Below are 19,662 nucleotides of genomic sequence, written 5' to 3'. Positions count from 1 at the left end.
GGCCAAAGTAGTGCAAGACTACCAGGATCCCAATTTCTAGATGTTCATGGGTTGCATCATGTGGCAAACATGGAAGCAAGGCGATGAATCCCAGTGATGATAGTCTGGAGGATAGGATAGTAAAAAAAGACTCAGGAGAAGTAGAGCAAAGAATACAGGAAGAAAAGCAAAGAAAAAGAGGGAAATTAAATGGGTCAGTATCATCACTGGGAGGTTACCATGTATTTTCTGCATCAGAAAAATCTGAAATAGAATGTTAGGACAAATGCATTTAGTTAGATACTGTGATTGGTGTTATATAAAACTGTTTAGGTTGCATGTATGCAGCATAATGTCTGTGGGAGGGGAGGCATTTTTTATTGCAACTGTCTCTGGACTGCCTTTAGTGATTGATAATGCACACGTTATTTATAGAAAAAAAGTCTAAATTCGTTAAAAATAAACATGCGCGGTATACATTTGAAAGGCATGAGAAGTAAATCAAATGTAATAACAAAACTAAGATAGAAGTATTACTTAATACTTATTGAACATTACACTATTCAAATCCAAAAAATTCTTCATCAGACTCAATATTGAAAGAATCAATTGTGTTAAAAATTTCGTTTGGAATTTCTTCAGCTTCATAATCATTGTCACCGCACATCACTGCATTTCCTTGTGCTTTAATGAAACCATTTCTAACATAGTTTTCACTTACAGCAGTCCAACTTTCTACAATCCACGTAACTATATCTTTATATGACGTTCCTTTCATCTGCCCTGTTTTGTTATATTCATGGATGCCATTCATCATCCAGTATTCCCACTTAGCCTGCAAATTGTCTTTGAATGGTTTATTTACTGCAAGATCAAGGGGGTGAAGTTTTTTTGTTAAACCACCTGGAATGATGGCCAATTTGGAATACTTACAATTGTTTTAACTTCTGCTGTCGTGTGTGCCCTACATGAATCCAACACTAACAAATATTTTGCGTTGAAAATGCCATTTTTCTCTTCGCCACACATTCTCCAACCAAAATTTCATAACCTCGGAATTTATCCAACCTTTATCATTAGCAGTAACAATAATATCTTTGGAATCACAACCTTTTGTAATAGTCTTTCTTTTGAAAATCACCAACGGTGGCAGTTTGAAACCATCTGCAGTTATGCAAAGAACTTTCTTGCCCTGTCGTAGCAACTGAAACCTCTTTTGCTCCCTTCAGATTCACAGTCCTAGAACTAGGCATGTCAAAACTTACGGGAACCTCATCCATATTCCCAAAGTGACAAGCATCAATCCCACACAAAAAGTTGTAGTAATGTCACAGTGTTCCACAATAATGTGAAAATTGTAAAATTTTGAATAAAAAAAAATCGACCCCTGCTACTAGCAACGCAGGTGCTTTTAAAGAATTCCTCCGTCCTCTGTCTATACTTCCTAACTCTACCACTAGTAGGTGCATGCGTGTTATCTATACATCAAAAGGAGTGATGAAAATGTTGGGGTGCGCATTATCTATAGAAAAATATGGTACTTATTTTTCTTGTATCTGCAGTATGGTGCCTGTTGTAGATCAGATGTTTTTCTCTATACTAAATACAGTCCCACCTTGTGATGTTTTGTTTTACAACAAACTACTCATATCACAGTTTCAATTAAATCCCCATTTATATGCTGTTGCACTTGCTCATACAACATTTTCAAAAATATGATGCTGCAATGAATCAACTTATGCACAATTTTGATGGATTCTCTTTATGTTGTCATTATTTGATGCATCTGTGTGTTTTCATTGTGAATTATGGGGGCAAGGAGCTTCAGAGGGTGCTTCAGACAAAAGAAGCACCAGAAATAAATCACAAGTAACATGAAGCTAATGACTCAAACAAGGCATCCAAAGGTACACCCAAGCCTCCTGGACCACTTGCAGCAACTATGATAAATACAAAACTTAAAAACCTCCATGCTGGCTCGATCACTGCCCGGAATAACAAGGGTCATGTTGTTTGTTGAGTGGAGGGCAAGCTTTGAAATATAAGTTAGTGTCCCCTAAACAGCACTCTCTCAAGATATGTTCCTTAATCATAGAAGGATTATCTAAATCCAAAGCCGCAGTCATTGGCAAAATAGCCAAAGACAAGACAATTGATGTCTTGGCTCTCCAGAAAACACATGTGCCCGACACAGCCCTCAATAGACTAAAGGCCCCAGGCCTAATTTTTGTGTCTTATAACTGCCATCCCAAGCATGGCCTGATAACCTACATCCAGCCTGGCCTCAAGGACATAACCCAATGTGTACCTGATGCAGAAAATATCACCATCTACAATGTCTAAAAACCACCATCACAATCCTGACCTGATCAGACGAACCGGCCACCACCTCACCCTGCTACATGGCGAAGTGGTGGCCTCACTATGTAGCAGGGTGAGGTGGTGACATGGTGTGATGACCTCAATTCTCATCACACCATGTGGGGCTATTCTGCTAATCCAGTTAACTAGATTATTACCGGGACGGTAATAATCTACTTAACTGGATGAATACATATAACCTCTATTTGATTTACGATGCCAAGCAGGAAGGCACTCTCCACTCAGCCAGATGAAACAGAACCTACACCCTAGATCTGTGCATAGTCTCTAAAGACTCCTCTGAAGCCCACCCTCTGCCAACAACCAGAACCATCCTCAACAATTCCCTAATAGTCAGCATTGTCCTATACTAATAGACAGGCACATCAATTCCAGTCATCAGTGGAACACCAATCGCTAGATGGAACCTTCGCAGGTCCAACTGGAATGCATCTGGGAAACAAATCGAGAAAACCATTAGAGCAATTCCACCCACCCCTAATTGCTATCGAAGATTTGATAAACTAATCAAATCTGCAGCCAAAGCCTCTATTCCTAGAGGCTACAGAAAACAATACATCCCAAGCTGAAGTAGAGACACTGAGGAACTTTTAGCCAAATATGAAGAGACTGAAGACCTAACTGTTGCTAAGGAGCTCACAGCAACGCTGGATAAAAACAGAATGGAAAGATGGATCTCAACCATCCATGAACTCTATTTTACCACATCTAACCGAAAAGCTGGTCACTTCTGAGAAAATAAGGTGGGTCAGAACCAACAACACAAAACAACACAGATAACTCCTGATCAAATGGCTAATCATTTATTAAAAACCTCCAAGATACATCCCAGCTCTATCAGGAAAATTACTGTGCAATCTTTCATCAGACAAATCCTGAAGATGGACCCCGAGCTTCCTGAACTTGTACACCCGGTATCTCAGGATGAAGTACAGGTAGCCTTAAAACTCAGCAAGAATGGCAAGACTGCAGGAGTGGATGGTATCCTCCGAGTTTCTAAAACATCTCAGTCAATGAGGCCAAACATGGCTGGGTGCCCTTTTCTCAATAATTCTAATGACTGGAAAACTACCAAATCTGTGGCGGGAAGCTAAAATAATTGCCATGCCCAAACCAGGGAAAGATCCAAATGATGTCAAAAATCTACAACCTATCTCCTTACTTTGCTCCACCTTTAAGCTCCTCCTTTGAAAGAATTTTCCCTTAAACGATTTCACCACTCATCGAAAGAGCACTTCCGATTGAACAAGCTGGCTTCAGGCTGGGAAGAAGTTGCTATGACCAGATTCTGGCCCTCACAACACGGATTGAAACAGGCTTCCAGAAGAAACTTAAGTCCGGAGCCACTTTTATTGACCTAACATCAGCTTATGACACAGTCTGGATCATGGGCCTCCTCCTAAAGCTAGGAAATATTATAAGGTGCAAAAAAACTTTCAGCTTTTTGAATCCATTCTCTCCAACAGAAAGATCTGGGTCCATATTGGTGGAAAAAAGAGCAGGTCCAGATTCCTTCACAACAGTCTCCCACAGAGCTCTGTGTTAGTCCCTTTACTCTTTAACATCTACATGTACGACTTACCACATACCAGCTCAAGTAAGTTTATGTATGCTGATGACCTAGAGATCCTACATCAATCTACTTCCTTTGCTAACCTGGAATCAACCTTGAACCTGGAAGAGTACTTCAAGCAGTGGTACTTGAAGCCAAATCCAACAAAAACTGTGTCCACAGTATTTCACCTGGACAATGCAGAGACAAACCGACACCTCAAACTTTTTTTCTCTGGAAAAATGGTAGAACACGAGCCCCACCCGAAATACCTTGGAGTGAGCCTGGACAGAAGCCTAACCTATAAAAGGCACATCACCAACCTGTCCAACAAAATTAAAACGAGAAACTATCATTTCAAGGCTTGCAGGAACAACCTGGGATTGTGGTGCAAAAGTCCTAAGGTCGTCTGCAATAGTCTTCGCATTTTCTGCAACAGAATATTGTGCCCTTTGTCTGGGAAAGAAGTGCACACTAACATTATAGACACCCAGCTAAACTCCACCGTGCGCACAATTAGTGGGACAGTGAGAAGCATCCCCCCTCACCTCTCCTGGCTGCCTGTCCTATCTAACATTGTTCCACCAAACATACGGAGAAGACAAGTATCAATTAAAGAATTTAATAAGGCAATGAGCAACCCACTCCTGCCCTTGCACCAGACTCTCATAAATCCACCTAGTCTTCGCCTAAAATCTAGAAAGCCTTTCTAGTCCATGGACGAACTCTCTTCAGCTGCTCTGCCATCAACACCTGACATGTGGAGAGAATACTGGTTCAACAATCTTCCAAAATGGCTTCCTGGTAGATCTATGTGCTCTGGAGTCTGGTTTTGCTCTTCCTAGGAAGATTTGGTCATCTATCAACAGGATCAGAACTAACCAGGGCAGATGTGGCTACCTACTACATAAATGGAGGTGTTTGACCACCATTATTGTGACTGTTCTCCTGTGGCTCAGATGATTACTCACATTGTGAACAACTTCCAAAGGCGCCAATTTCACGGTGGTGGCCTACAGGACATCCACAAGGTGACGGATGAGGCCTTGGATTGGCTTTCCAGACTGGACATTGATCTGAAGCTGTTCTGTATTCCTTTTTCCATAAGAATAAATAAATAAATAAATAACTGTGAATTATAAGTGTTTATAATTATTTTATTGCTGTTAACAAGGATTGACAAATGATGCAAAATCCTACTCACCACACAAATGTACTTGCCCAAGTCCTCTCATTTTTTTTAGCATTCCTCAATAATAAATAGATGTTCAATAATCTGATCAGTGATACTGCATCTGTGTTTTTAAAAGTTACACAGATATTTAATAAGTTAATAATCATTAATTTAAAAAATTATGTTTCATCCATTCTGCAGCTCCTTACCAGGTGGCAAAATCTACTCATCATGGGTGAGCAAGCAAGCAAGCATATTTATTGAGCCCTGGCTGTTAATAATGGCATATAAAAATCATAGTAAAATCTATTACCCAAAACCTAGTACATTAGATATGAAGATTAAAATGATTAAATTTATGGACATTTAAAATAATAACTAAGAATATTTAATTTTTATTCCTATATTTTGCAAAGTTAAATTGGCATCTTCAGGGATCAATACACTGGTATTAAATACATGCACACAAGCACACTTCAGTAACAAAGATGGAACAGGAGAGATACAAGAAGACCTAAAATCCTATAATTATGCCACCTATTGGCTTTGATTGGATATTTTTGGCTGTTGGGCTATATGTTTGCAATTTGGCCATATGGCTGGGACACCTTACACACCTTCCTATCCCATTTGAACAGCCAACATACAAGAATCCAATTCACAGCAGAAATAGAAAATAACAACAGTCTGTCCTTCCTAGACACCCTAGTTCCAAAACAACCAAATGGATTTCTGAGCTTCACAGTCTACAGAAAATCCACACACACACAGGTAAATGCATCCATCAATAGTGACCTCATTCCCTACCTGCCAAACAATTTGGAACTATAGCTCAGATAATATTGCACTCAACACAGAACTCACCTACATAAAAGACACCTTTTTTGGCCAATGGCTATAGCTACCACTAAATAAAAAGAATTTTAACAACACATGCCCCACCCCAAACATAGATTACATCAAATCCATCACACCATCCCCTATATTTGTGGCATCTCAGAAAAGGTGGCTAAGATCTTAAAAACACATAATATTGTGACCACTTATAAACTGAACAAAAAGCTCACAAACTCTGAGACTAACACTTGCTCCAGCATATGTCCATGATTTCAATTTGTGTTAATAGTTTGTGGTCTCTCCAAATGCCCTATGCATTGTGGAAGAACACTCCTGGTATGTTGAAACATTGAAACCTCTCGATTAAGGCAATGACACTATTTGCTTAGGGCACACTTAGGGAAACAATGAACAAACTGCTCACAAACATATCATAGGCTGGGACCATTTGCTCTACCAACTCCGTATCAATGAAAATAATGCTCAACAATAAACGTGTTTTCTTTCAACGTCAACACATTGTTACAGCTAAATGTAATGGTGCAGCCTCTACACATGCTCTTCTATTAATGTGCATGCAGTTGAATTGCACCTTACATCGCACTCCCCCCCCCACCCACACCATACCGTATATTCTAAATATAGGTTAAAAAGCATTGGCAAAAGTATGTAGCCTTGACACATCTCTTTCCATTTTGATTGATTTCTTTTAACATTTCTGAGAAATGGTAGAATTTTAATCAGGCATATTATTTTATTATCTCTTCCATAATGATTCAGTATTCTCCACAATGCCTCATGCCATGTGGAATCGAAGGCTTTCAACACATCTATAAAACTGACATATTCTTATTATGTTAAATATATTTTTCTGCAATAAGATGTATTAGATGGGGAAAACACTGAGATTAAATTAATGCAGAAGTCTTAATTATACTACACTAAAAATTATATTATTGTTTTAATCCTTTATCTGAGCATAAGTAAACATCTTATCTAGTATAATCTATTTTGTAACCAAGCAGAAAAAATTATATTAAAGTTATCTCTCTCGAAACAGTAGTGGATTCTCTAATTTTAATATAATAATAATTAGCACTAAGTGTGTGGTGGCTGGGACTGGCATTATGCTGATGATGTTTTCATGTGGCACCATGGCATGGTTGCTCTATTTTCTTATACATGAATCAATGACATGCAAAAATCAAACTTACTGCAGAGCTTGAAAAAAGCAGTTTCATACACTATCATATTTAGAATATACACACTGAATAAACATTAAACATAATCTTTCTACTGACACATATGGAGATGAAGAAATCGAAGAATGAGGAAGAAATGAGTAATCAAAGATAGTGAGTGGTGTCTGAAATATTTCCTATACAGAGGATACATTTTAGCACTCCGACTTGAATGGGGAGGAGGGAAGAACAAGAGTCATCCCAGAAAATTGAGTAAGACTATGGTTAGCAAGGGTATCAGGACTAGATTGTTCAATTGGAGAGCATTGCACGAGTGGAATGGGTTGCCAGAGTCAATTATGAGTATTTATCAGTTGATAAGTTCAAGAGAGGTATGATAAATGCTGTGTTAATAGTTTTGGTCTACTACGATGAGTCTTTGGACTCCATGGGGAGGGGACATTAATTAGTTAATAATATAATTAATAACCAATGCATACCAACAGCACCTGCATGGAATCCCCATCATCATCATATACGAGGTTAGAGATCAGTTGCAAGATAAAAATAAATGACTGAGCAGAACTGAATGGTGGCACAGAGCATTGTAGAGATATTTAGAGTTAAAAGATAAGTGGTATTTAAAAATTAGTGATTTTGGTTTCATTTGTATTGGCTTAATAATTCTGAATGTGCTTCCTAAGTATTTTTTGTGTTATTAAGGGAAGAAAAAAAAAAAAACGGACTTTTCTATTTTATATATATATATATATATATATATATATATATATATATATAAAATAGACAGATATTTGCATGCGTCCTCCCATCACCATCCAGCGCAAAAGTTGGGTATTATATCAACTCTAGCGAATCGTGCAAGATCTGTACTGTCAGATGAAGAAGAACTGAAAAAGGAACTACAACATCTTAAATGGACCTTTAAAAACAATGGCTACTCTCTAAAAAGTATTAACAACCAATTATCACGCCGTCAACGTAACAACGTAGAGACACAAGACGACTCCAAAGGTCATATTGTCTTGCCATATATCAGCACACTATCCAAAAAGTTGAGCAGAATTCTAAAGAAGTTTAACATAAAAACGTGCTTCTCGACTCTGCCAAAAATAATATCATGCTTCAACAACTATAAACAACCTCACAACCTTCTACAATTCCCAGGTGTATACAAGGTCACTTGTGAATGCGGAAAGCCTTACTATGGGCAGACAGAGAAATCTATCTTACTACGTCTCGAAGAGCATCAGAGAGACATTGCTTATAAGAGAACCAGAGCAACTGCTCTGTCGGGCCATGTCCTGCTTTCAATAAACACGAACAACGAAGGCCACCAACATGAAATAAATTGGACATTGACTTCAAACCTACACATCAGCCATGATGAAATAGAGCGCCGCATTGTCGAGTCAAGGGAAATCACCTTAGACCCTTTTCATTTGAATAATAATCTTAGCTATAATTTGGCAGACTCTTTCAACTCTACTATTAGATACTGGAGATCGCGTGATTCCACACACGCACAGGTGTACAACAATAGAACTTTAACTCGGACTGTAGTTCAAGCTCATAACTGTAATTTACAGTCAAATATTATGGCTTTATAATTGTATAGCTTTAGAGTGTGTCAATGTTAATTTAAGTGTCTTTTATTATCTTTCTATGTTCTTATCGCCTGAAGAAGTCATTTTTGACGAAACATGTTGCGTTTTTTTCAAATAAATGTCATTGTGTTATAATTCTCGGGTTTAAGTCAGTTAATTTAAAAAAAATGAATATATATATATATATATATATATATTGTTTCATCTGATGCTGATGCATATTCAACAGGGTTAGGTTCATTGCAACATTTGCAAAATATATTTGTTTTGGACAGTGGAAAATTTGTGGAACATGTGTAGAAAGTGTTTTAACAGAGAGTACCACAAATGTGAAGAAAGTAAGATGTACAACAGCAAAAACATTGACTGACAAAAGGTAAGTAAATGTGAGCAAGAATGTCAGCAAGACTTGTTGAAAATTCAGTGGCACAAGTAAGCAAAGGGAGACAAAGTATGAGTAAAAGTATAAAGATGAGGTAGATGAGGAGGAGAATGATGATAAGATGGTAATGAAAGAAGTAACACACTTATGTGGAGTCCCACACAGGACAAAAAAAAAAAAAAAAGACACAAAACAGCTTAAATGCCTAGCACATGATGTGACAGTGAAGCATAAAAACAGAGAGGTGCAAAGTTGGAGAAAAGAGTATACTAAAGAGCAAAGAGGTAGTGTAAGGAGATTGGTTAGTTGGTTTGTGATTTACTGGCACAAGAACAGCAAAGGTCATACTGTGCCATAGCAAAGGTTATAGTAATACAGAAATAGTCAAAAATAAATTAATAAATAATATGTATGAACAAAAATTAAGTTATGCAATGCAGTGTCTACACAAGGTCAAAAGCGTAAGGACAGTTTTGTATGAAGATTCCATGATAAGAAGAGTGCTTGAGAAAAGTGTAACAAAATCATGTTTAACTGGGGTAAAGATAAAGGATGTTAGTAATGCACTGTTAGGATGCAAAGAAAAAGTGAAAGAGATGATTATGTTGGTAGATAAAATGATCTGGCAGGTAACAAATGTGGTATGCAAGAGGATATGAAAGAGCTGCTGGTATAAGCAAATGAGAAGAGTGTGTGAGAGAGAGAGAGAGAGAGAGAGTAAGGATTATAAGCATTGCCATAGCAATGCTCATAATAGAGGCAAACTAAAAAGAAAGGTGATGACTCCAAATCAGTGCATAATCATGTAGGAGGAATAGTGTGGAGTGAGTTTAACGACGAAAGTACTTATATAAAGCTGATGGTTTCTTAAGTCAGGAGAAGAGTAGAGCCAGGGAAACCAGAGTTTTTAGGGGGGGGCCCAGGAGTGTGTACACATGTTTGTGTTCATATGATCAGATAATGTTGAATATAATGCCACAGGTTGAAATTGTGGGAATTAGGCAACACAAGGTATGAGGAGGGTTATGAGCCATAAAATATTCTAGTTTATGTATGCTAATGCCAGAAGCATCCAGAGTAATAAATAAAGAGCAGTTTCTGTCATTGGTTAGTTCAATTTGGCTAAAGATGATACGAATTACTGAAACCTGGTTGATGGAAAATGAGAGACATAGGGAGAAATAGAATGTAATATGCAGTGCCAGATTAAGGGGCAGGGCAACAGCACCTGCCAAGGGTGCCATAAATAATAAGGCCAGCACTAGGGCCTAATGTTATACTTTCTTCTGCTCCAAGAAGATGCAAATATTGAAAGAATATAAAATAATTCATTTTTATATTAATGTTGAATTAATATAAATTTTATCTTCTATTGATAGAAATGTCTACTTAGCAAGTAAGAAACAGTCACATATTTAAGAATGCTGTGTATATACTTTTTATCTTTATATATGTACTAGTATCTTTATATATCTTTATATATGTACTAGTATAACCTGTTGCAAATGTATTCGCAAAAATAAAGCAAAAATAGAATAAAATTCAAACACTGTACATTATTCCACAAAAGTATAAATAAGGAAAAAGGAAAGAAATAAAACCCATTAACAATTTAACTATTCTCTGCTTGTAATAAACATAAACAAATATAAATAAAAACAATTAAATATAATCCCCATTACAGTATCTTCTTTTTTTGTAAAAGGCCAATGGTAGTTATCTAAAATTATAGCGACATTGACAAGAACAAATTCTTTGAAGAAATTAAATCTATAAACAGTTTAATTCAGGAAAACATCAATTCACCATTAAAAACTTTAATGGTGAATTGATGTTTTCCTGAATTTGCATTGAAAAATTTGCTGATAATTCCTGTAATGGAAGCAGCAGTTGGAAGGAGTTTTAGCAAATTAAAACTAATAAAAACATATCTGCAATCGACAATGGGGAGTGAAAGATTTTATTTTTTAGCCTTGTTATCTATTAAAAATGCTGTTGCTCAGAAAACAAACATTAGTGAAAGAATAAAAACTTTTGCAGATTTAAAATCAAGAAAAAAAATATCTAAATTATAATTGATTAAATTAAAATTATAGTGTAATTTCAACAATTTTTTGTTTATAATCATTTTTATTTGTTTCTTTTTTATGTAGTACGAAGGGTCTGAAAAGTTCTCGGCCTTCACCATAGATGGCAACGCTATCGGCAAGACTTTTTTTTCTAAGTTGATACATCTGTCATAAGCATCCATGTGAAATTCCAAGTCATTCTATCAAGTAGTTTTTTTTATACAGCTGTCTGAAGCAAAAGTGTTGTCTGTATCCCTTGAAATGGATAAAATTGAGTATCGTGCGGTTATAAAATTCTCTATAAAAGAAGGTTTAATGGCAAAAGAAATTCATTCAAAGTGCATAAAAGTTTATGGGAACTCTTCTCCTTCATTTTCAACAATCAAGAAATGGGCTGCTGAGTTTAAACGTGGCTGTATTAGCCTTCAAGATGATCCTCATGAAGGACGTCCAAAAGAGAGTAACACCACCAGAAATCATTGATCAAGTGCACGATATGGTATTGGATGACTGGTGAGTCAAAGTGCATGAAACTGCTGAGACTATAGGCATTTCAAAAGAACGTGTAGGATATATTTTGCATAAAGAATTGCAAATGAAAAAGCATTGTGCAAGATGGGTGCAACGCTTGCTCACAGCAGATCAAAAACACATTCGCATGAAAATCTCTGAACAGTGCTTGGAGCATTTTAACAAGAATAAAACTAATTTTGTGCATCAATTTATTACTATGGATGAGATTTGGATTCATTATTATACACCAGAATTCAAACAGCAGTCAAAACAGTGGACAGAAGCCGGTTGTTCAATGCCAAAGAAGACAAAGTCGGTTCCATCAGCAGCAAAGGTCATGGCATTGGTATTTTGGGATGCTAAAGGCATTTTATTTATTAATTATCTTGAAAAGGTTAAAACAAAAATGGGGAATATTATTTCAATCTGTTAACCAGACTAGATGAAAAATTCGTGAGAAAAGACCCGGTTTGCAGAAAAAAAAAATCATCTTTCATCAGAACAATGCACCTGCCCACAAAGGTGTTTTGGCAATTGTTAAATTAAGGGATCTGCACTATGAATTGTTGGAACATCCACCCTATTTCCCGGATTTGGCTCCATCAGACTTCTATCTCTTCCCAAAACTAAAACACTTCCTCGCTGGTCAGCATTTTTCTTCTAATCAAGAGGTGATTGCAGCTGTAGAGGAGTATTTTGCAAATCTTACTGAGAACCACTACAGGGATGGGATAATGGCACTGGAGTATCGCTGGAATAAATGTATTAGTCTCAAGGGAAATTATGTTGAAAAATAAAAATAATTTTGAAATTATAAATTTGTTTTTTCATTGTTAAGCCGAAAACTTTTCAGACCACCCTCGTATATCCTGAGTAAATAAAAATGATAAATAGAAATAAGAAAGTTATGAAATTATGAATAATTTGAAAAAATACTTATACTTACATTTAGAAAGTACTTAAGTATAAAAAAACATTAAAAATAAAAATAAAAAAAACTTAGAAGCATCACACATGGAGTCTGCCTGGGGTGTAAAATTATCTTGGTCCAACTCTGGTAACATGTATAACATTTTCAGAAAGAACAGAAGGAACAAGATGGGAGGAGGCATTTTGCCAGTGACAGCAGAACTGAAGCCAAAAACAGTACAGCAGGAAGAAGGGGAAACAGAAGGCAGCGGATTTGAGGTTATCTGGTGTGAGACAGACGTCAACAGAGTGAAATACACAGGGCGAATGCAAGGTGTTCAAGGGAGAATGCAGATAGCATGCATCAGTTAATTAGCATAGTGTGAGTAATTATGGGGACATAGACTGAAAGAAAGAAAGATTGGAATATATGCAACTGTTCAGAGATAATGAGACAGCATGTAATGAAGAGGACTGACTAAGGGTGCAGGAGAGTTCAATCTGGTGAGCATAATTAGATTTTGCTGTAATCAAGATAACATTGTCATGAATCAGGGAGAATGATTATGTTGTCTTGATGTGGAAAATTGACATGGAATTTTCAATTAAGAAACAGTGTATAGTACTGTTTATAAGGAAGTAGTATAACAAAGTCAAAGGCTATTTATGAGACGAAGCCAGCAGAGTAGGATAAAGAAAATCCCCAAGAGTTCTTTAGCTAAGTAGAAACAAAAGGAAGAACAACAACTATGAAAGGATAACTTTAATGAGTGCCAATGGTAGAGATGGAACAGAAGCAAATGAGATAGTCAAGTTATTGAGTGAGAATTTTGCAAGTGTGTCCCATCCATTTGGAGACAGCATTAGCGTTAGGAGAAATAGAATAAATTTAGTTTAATCCTTTATCCAAGTGTGAGCAAACAAAGTTTGCACCTGAAAGTATCTTCAGGACTGGGGTAAGGTGGTACAACACCAAGGCACTCCTTGCAAAGGTGGAGCAAGCTACCAACACTCCCACTGAAGAGACCTCAATAAAGGTCGAAACTAGTCTGGGTTGTGGCCCTTCCCTTAATGCATATGTTTTGCATTATGGGAGATACTGAGATAGGAGTGTTGGTAGCTTGCTCCACCTTTGCAAGGAGTGCTTTGGTGTTGTACCACCTTACCTGGGTCCTGAAGCTACTTTCAGGCGCAAACTTTGTTTGCTCACACTTGGATAAAGGATTAAACTAAATTTATTATACTCTAACCAAGTGAAAAATAAACTTTCAACATCTTTCTCTAAATCCAGAGTAATTTATTAAAAAAGGGTGACACACCATTTGGCAACTCCTATAGGTAGAGATGACCTGCTAATGCTTCTGCCTGGTATCTCCACTTGGGCCTGGCTCCCACTGAAGAGACCTCAATAAAGGTCGAAACTAGTCTGAGTTGTGGCCCTTCCCTTAATGCATAACATTAGACATATCCGCAAGGAGATGTGTTTTGCATTATGGGAGATGCTGAGATAGGAGTGTTGGTAGCTTGCTCCACCTTTGCAAGGAGTGCCTTGGTGTTGTACCACCTTACTCCAGTCCTGAAGATACTTTCAGGTGCAAACTTTGTTTGCTCACACTTGGATAAAGGATTAAACTAAATTTATTATACTCTAACCAAGTGAAAAAGAAACTTTCAATAGGAGAGATAGAGTTCTGCAATATCACAAGCACCTCCAATTAGAAATCAGAGGTGCTTGGGATATTGCAGAACTTTAATGTGCAAATACAGGCATGGGATTAGATGCATATTAGCCAAGCTCGTCTTGGTCAGAGGAGTTGCAAGATAATTGGCAGCTCCTCTGACCAAGCTGTTTAAGTCTTAGTGCTGGAGAGGGAGTAAATTATGGACCAATCAGTACCTAGTGTGCTGATTGGTCTTAATTTTTTATAACAAACTAACAAATGAACTGGATAATGAAAATGGCTAGTCAGTGAGAATGCTGAACTTTGCTAAGCCTTTTTGACTGGATGCCACATGAACTCTGTTACAGAATTTGGAACAAATGTAATCAGATACATAGCTGGTGATATGGTTGATGGCATAAAGTGGAATTTAATCCAAGAGAAAACTAAGTAGTGGTGCACCACAGAGCTCCTCTCTACTGGAAATGATTTAAGGGGAGATATTCAGTTGTTATACATGGTCACATAACATTAGCATGGTTTATAAACCCACCTCTAATGACTAAACAGGCTTGATACAAGAGTATCTAGGATTCTGTGGCAACAAATCCCATTCTTCTACAAGAGCAGACTTTAGCTCACCAAGTGACCAAGGTGGTGGTGGTGATTGTGAGCATGCAATGTGATGCCCAGGGGCATCTCACAAATTTCATTGGATTTAAGTCTGGAAATCATGCTATGATCACCAGATTAAATCCGATTGAACTGAAGATATCCAACAAAAGTCACTTGATATCTTTAGTTTCAAGTTACTACTCCACCATTTAAGCTCTATGGGCAGTGACATTGTATGCACAAAAACACAATTGGGTGAACAGTACCCTGCAAAGTTGTACAAAGAGTTTGAGGGAAGATCAGTTCTCAGTACCTCTGTGCAACTACAGTATTCCTATCAAAAACATAAAGATAGGTAAAACTATTATTCATTATTCTGTCTCTGTTGTAAATGTCCCTTTCTCTGATGGTGGAAGAGGATGGTACTACATTCTTCATTCCCTCCAAACGAATATGTTTATGGATGAAAATGGGACTCATCAGAAAACAGAGCTGTACTCCATTTGTCAGGGCTCCAAGTTACATGTTTATCACATCAGTTTGATGAATTCTGTGGTGGTTTGTGGTAAGAGGCATACAAACTAATTGCTTCTTTGCATAGTATCTACTTGAAATGAGCCTTCTTAGTAGTCCTGTTGAAAATTTAGACCCATGGTCAGAGCAACCTCAAGAGAGAACTGCTAACAGGAAACTGTAGGGTTCTGTCCTGTTTCAGTGATAGTAGCCGTTCTGGTTGGCGTAGCACTTGAGTGACCTTGGTTTCTGTATCCTGAAGCTTTATCCATGGTGCTGAGTGACACTTCATGGCATATTATGCTAATATGACATGAGCTTGGCAAGTGCAAGAAGAATGATTGTTGTGGGAGATTTTAACTACAGCAGTATAAATTGGGGAGAGGAAGATGCATGTAGCAATAAGGGAATGGAATTTCTAGAATTCTTGAGGGATAAATATCCTAGGCAACATGTAATAGAGGGAACAAGAGGTCCAAGAGTTTTGGATTTGGTCATAGCATCAGAAGAGCTGATAACTGAGATGACATCTCTCCCACCAGTTGGAGAGAGTGACCATGTGGTTTTGACTTGGAAGATGAATAGACATGCAGGAGTATCAAAGAGACAGGAATATATGTGGAATTATAAGACAGGTGATTACAATAGTCTTAGACATCAACTTGGGGAAGTTTCATGGAGGGAGGAATTGGAAGGCAGGGATATCATTAGTGCTTGGGAAATTGTGAAGGAATATTTGTTAGCAGCAATAGTAAGCTGTATTCCACAAGTGAAGAAGAGGACACAATTTGGAATAAAGTGGATGACAAACAATATTAAACAAGAGCTGCATGCAAAAAAAAAGGCTATGCAAGAGATATAAGGATACAGGTGAAGAGCGGATGCATGAATAATATAAGACACAGGCTAGGAGAGTGACTAGTATGTGGTAAGGAAGGCGAAACTGGAACATGAGAAGAGATTGGCCCTAAGATACAAAAAAAATCCTAGGGAATTTTTTTAGCTATGTGGCCAGTAGGAGGAGAAATGATTGTGGAAGAATGACATTGTGGGATAAAAATTGTAATAGAGTGACTGATGCAGAGGACATAGTGAAATTGTTCAATGAACACTTTATTGGTGTATTTCATCCTGGAGGAGTAAATTTTAATACTAGAGGGATAGGGCAGGTTTGAGTTTTAGAGGTGCAGGAAGAGAACGTGTTCCAAATACTGCGTACTCTAAATGTCAGTAACGCTGTGGGAGTGGATGGTATTTCACAACGAGTTTTGAGAGAATGTGCTAAGGAACTGACAGCTCCTTTGACCTGGCTTTTCAATGAAAGTCTGGCTACAGGAAAGGTGCACAGGGAATGGAAGGAAGGTAAGATAGTGCCATTGCATAAGGGCAGTAGCAGACTGGAAGTGTCTAATTATAGGCCAGTTTGTGTGTCATCAGTAGTTTTTAAGATCTTGAAGAAATTAGTTATGGACTGTATACAACATTGGGCAGAAAGGCTACAGTAAAAACTAAAAGCTTCAAATCCCATTAAAAAGATGGTAGTGGTCTCACAAGAGGAAGAATGAAAATTATCTGCCAATTAAAGACTTTTGGAAAACATCCATGCCAATAGTACAATTAAAACTCTACAGCCTGCTGGTTGGAGAAGGAATAGTGTGCTAAACACTTACCAACCAAGCCAGCCTTGCTCTAGAGAACGAACATGGAACTTCTTTTAAGCCATTTCAGGATGACAATAGGTAAGGTGGTAGTCTCACACCAAATGATTCAAATCATTTACCATCTAAAATACAGTACTTGTGTGTCTCTTCAGTCTCTGCATATATCTATCTTTATTATTTTTATGTTAAAATTACTTCACTCTAATTCAGCTTGCTGTTTCTTTCTCTCTCTCACACACACACAAACATGAACTGAGTATGCAAGAAGCTATTAAGAGTTTTGTAATTTTGCTTAGATGAACTTCTAAATTCAAAATATGAACAATGATTTTAACTAAAATTACAACATTAATTTAGGATAAGAAATAAAGAAATATCTACCATTTGCTGCTGAAGACTAGCACAGAAGTCATCAATATCTTCTTTGGTCATACTGGTAACTAAATTAAAAAATTAAAACTTAATATTCAGTTAAGAAACATCAGCTGATTAATATCTGCAAGAAATAAGTCAACAGAGCTAAGTATTTGCTATACAATTTCATACTAAGTAGCAGACAAATGCTATAATTCAGTTTCACTCTTCACTATCTTTTTTGTTGTTGTTTTTGTTTCTTTTACAACAATCTAGTCTATGAAATGCTAAAATTATAGCACGTTAATAATGGATTAAGAGGCACATAATCCAGGAGTATTTCATTCAATAGTATAGTCCTGGATAAGATCAATCTTAAACTCGATCCATTTCTTATCCATCTGAGATGGGTTGAGTCCCCCTAATTAGGAATTTTAAGCAATTAATGCAGCCGACGTGCCACTCCTCTGCTGCATCCCCTAAGAGTGAATATTCTATGTCTGTAGATATATTCACTGGGCTGGTTTACTTGTTTTGAGAGGGAAAAAAAACTGAGTTTCCAGAAAGGGCAGAGGGAATCCTCCATCTCCGCATGAGACTAACTAATCCACCTTTAATTGAAAAGCCCTGATAGAGGTTCTTCACAAATGGGATTTGAACCCCAGCTACTTTTCAACCCAAGAACTAGAAACCATCTCATCTAGGGAGGCTCTGGTCTTAAAACTAGGTGTTTAAAAATTATCTTGACCTAAACGAATTAAAATATCAATGCCACAGTACAATTCAATCCTATAGCTTGTTAGCTGCAAAGCAGTGACACTATCCAATGAACCATCCAAGTTAGAAATAAACTATACACACACAGCTGTAATTTTATCAACTATGTGAATTGACTGCTACTATCCTGATGATCAGGGGGTCAACAAACATGCTTGCCCACTGATGTGTGGCAAGTAGATTTCACTAGCTGGCAAGTAGCTGCAGACTGGAAAAATAGAGTATTTAATAAAAAAAAATAACTTTCTAAACTAAATTATTTTTTAATTTTAAGGAAACATAGATGTAGCGAACTAATCATTTAAAAAAAAATGGAGTGGGATTTGGGCAAGTGCATTTTTTGCATGGAGAGTAGGATTTGCCACATTTGTCGAACCTGCTATTAACAGTGCCACCTCCTATAAGCATGCTGTCAAAAATAAAACAGCAAAAATCCAGAATTACCAATGCATGAATCTCTAGTTACAGCACAAATATTACCTTATTATAAAACTAAGGATGGGATTTTAAAAGCCTAAATTGTATAACAATTAAATTATATTTAATTATACAATTAAAGCTTTTAAGCAAAAGCAAATCTACATTTCTCTTCCCAATCCTAATCAACAGTTTCAGCTACAAGAATGGAATCATGCATTTAGAAACCAGTGTGCTTAATCACTACACAACACAATCTTAAAATATTTAGATGATTAAATTTTTAGTTTTCATATGACTCTACTGAATTGGATAAAAGTGATTAACTTCAAGTTTCTTACTATATATGAAATCTATTTGCAACAGTTCTTTCCCCTTCCTCATCATTTATAGATATCATTCTTCCATTTCCCCCCCCTTCCTCTCTCTCTCTCTCAGCCACATCACTAAAATTTTTTTCATTGTTCTGGATCTTTTTCATATGTTCTTATCAGCTAAAAAGATTTTTATGGTCTCAAAAACAGGAGCTTGTTCAACCTATTGTACACTAGTATCATGGGTGGCTATATCAGGGAAAAAAAAAAAAATTGATAACAATAGATTTGAACACCTTTAACTTGTAAACATATGACTAGAAATCATGAAGATATCTGTAGAAAATGCATGCAGCCATAACAGAATCCCTGTGTGAAAGAGACATACTGCATTAATCAATCCTGTGTTCTTCTGCAACCCATCCAGTCAAGAATTTGTAGGGATCTCTTAGATAGGGAGTTTTACATGGTTGCATAAAAATTCATAACCAAGTTACTTAGGCAGAGAAAGCCTCGTTTTTTTAAGATACATACTGAGAAAGAGATGCATGCAATATGCTTATGGTAAGGAAGTGGAGGTTAAAATTACTGATCACAATGAGACAAAAATCCCATGTCATTAGTGATCTGAATATTGTTAAAGACGGCCAGTGAAAATGATAATGAAGTCTTTTATTTATTTTGTTTTTTGTGATAAATAAAACATGACCGAGTTTTACTATTGAAGGCTATAGTTAAGGCTGTAGA

At 36.9% G+C, this 19,662-nt stretch overlaps 1 protein-coding gene across 1 annotated transcript in view; it reads right to left on the bottom strand.

Annotated features, from left to right (window-relative positions):
* The window catches only part of LOC150103039 (putative pyridoxal-dependent decarboxylase domain-containing protein 2), a 468,473-nt gene that overhangs the window by 118,649 nt on the left and 330,162 nt on the right, over positions 1–19,662 (bottom strand). Inside the window, exon 16 of the mRNA XM_090397610.1 lies at positions 17,435–17,493. Within this exon, the coding sequence (XP_090253736.1) occupies positions 17,435–17,493 (59 nt within the window). The remainder of the gene's footprint in view (positions 1–17,434; positions 17,494–19,662) is intronic.

This window comes from Typopeltis vanoorti, chromosome 9, assembly GCF_054136105.1.
Source record: "Typopeltis vanoorti isolate ZY-2024b chromosome 9, IOZ_Tvanoo_1.0, whole genome shotgun sequence".
Taxonomy (NCBI): Eukaryota; Metazoa; Arthropoda; class Arachnida; order Uropygi; family Thelyphonidae; genus Typopeltis; species Typopeltis vanoorti.
This window is presented reverse-complemented; position numbering and strand designations above follow the sequence as displayed.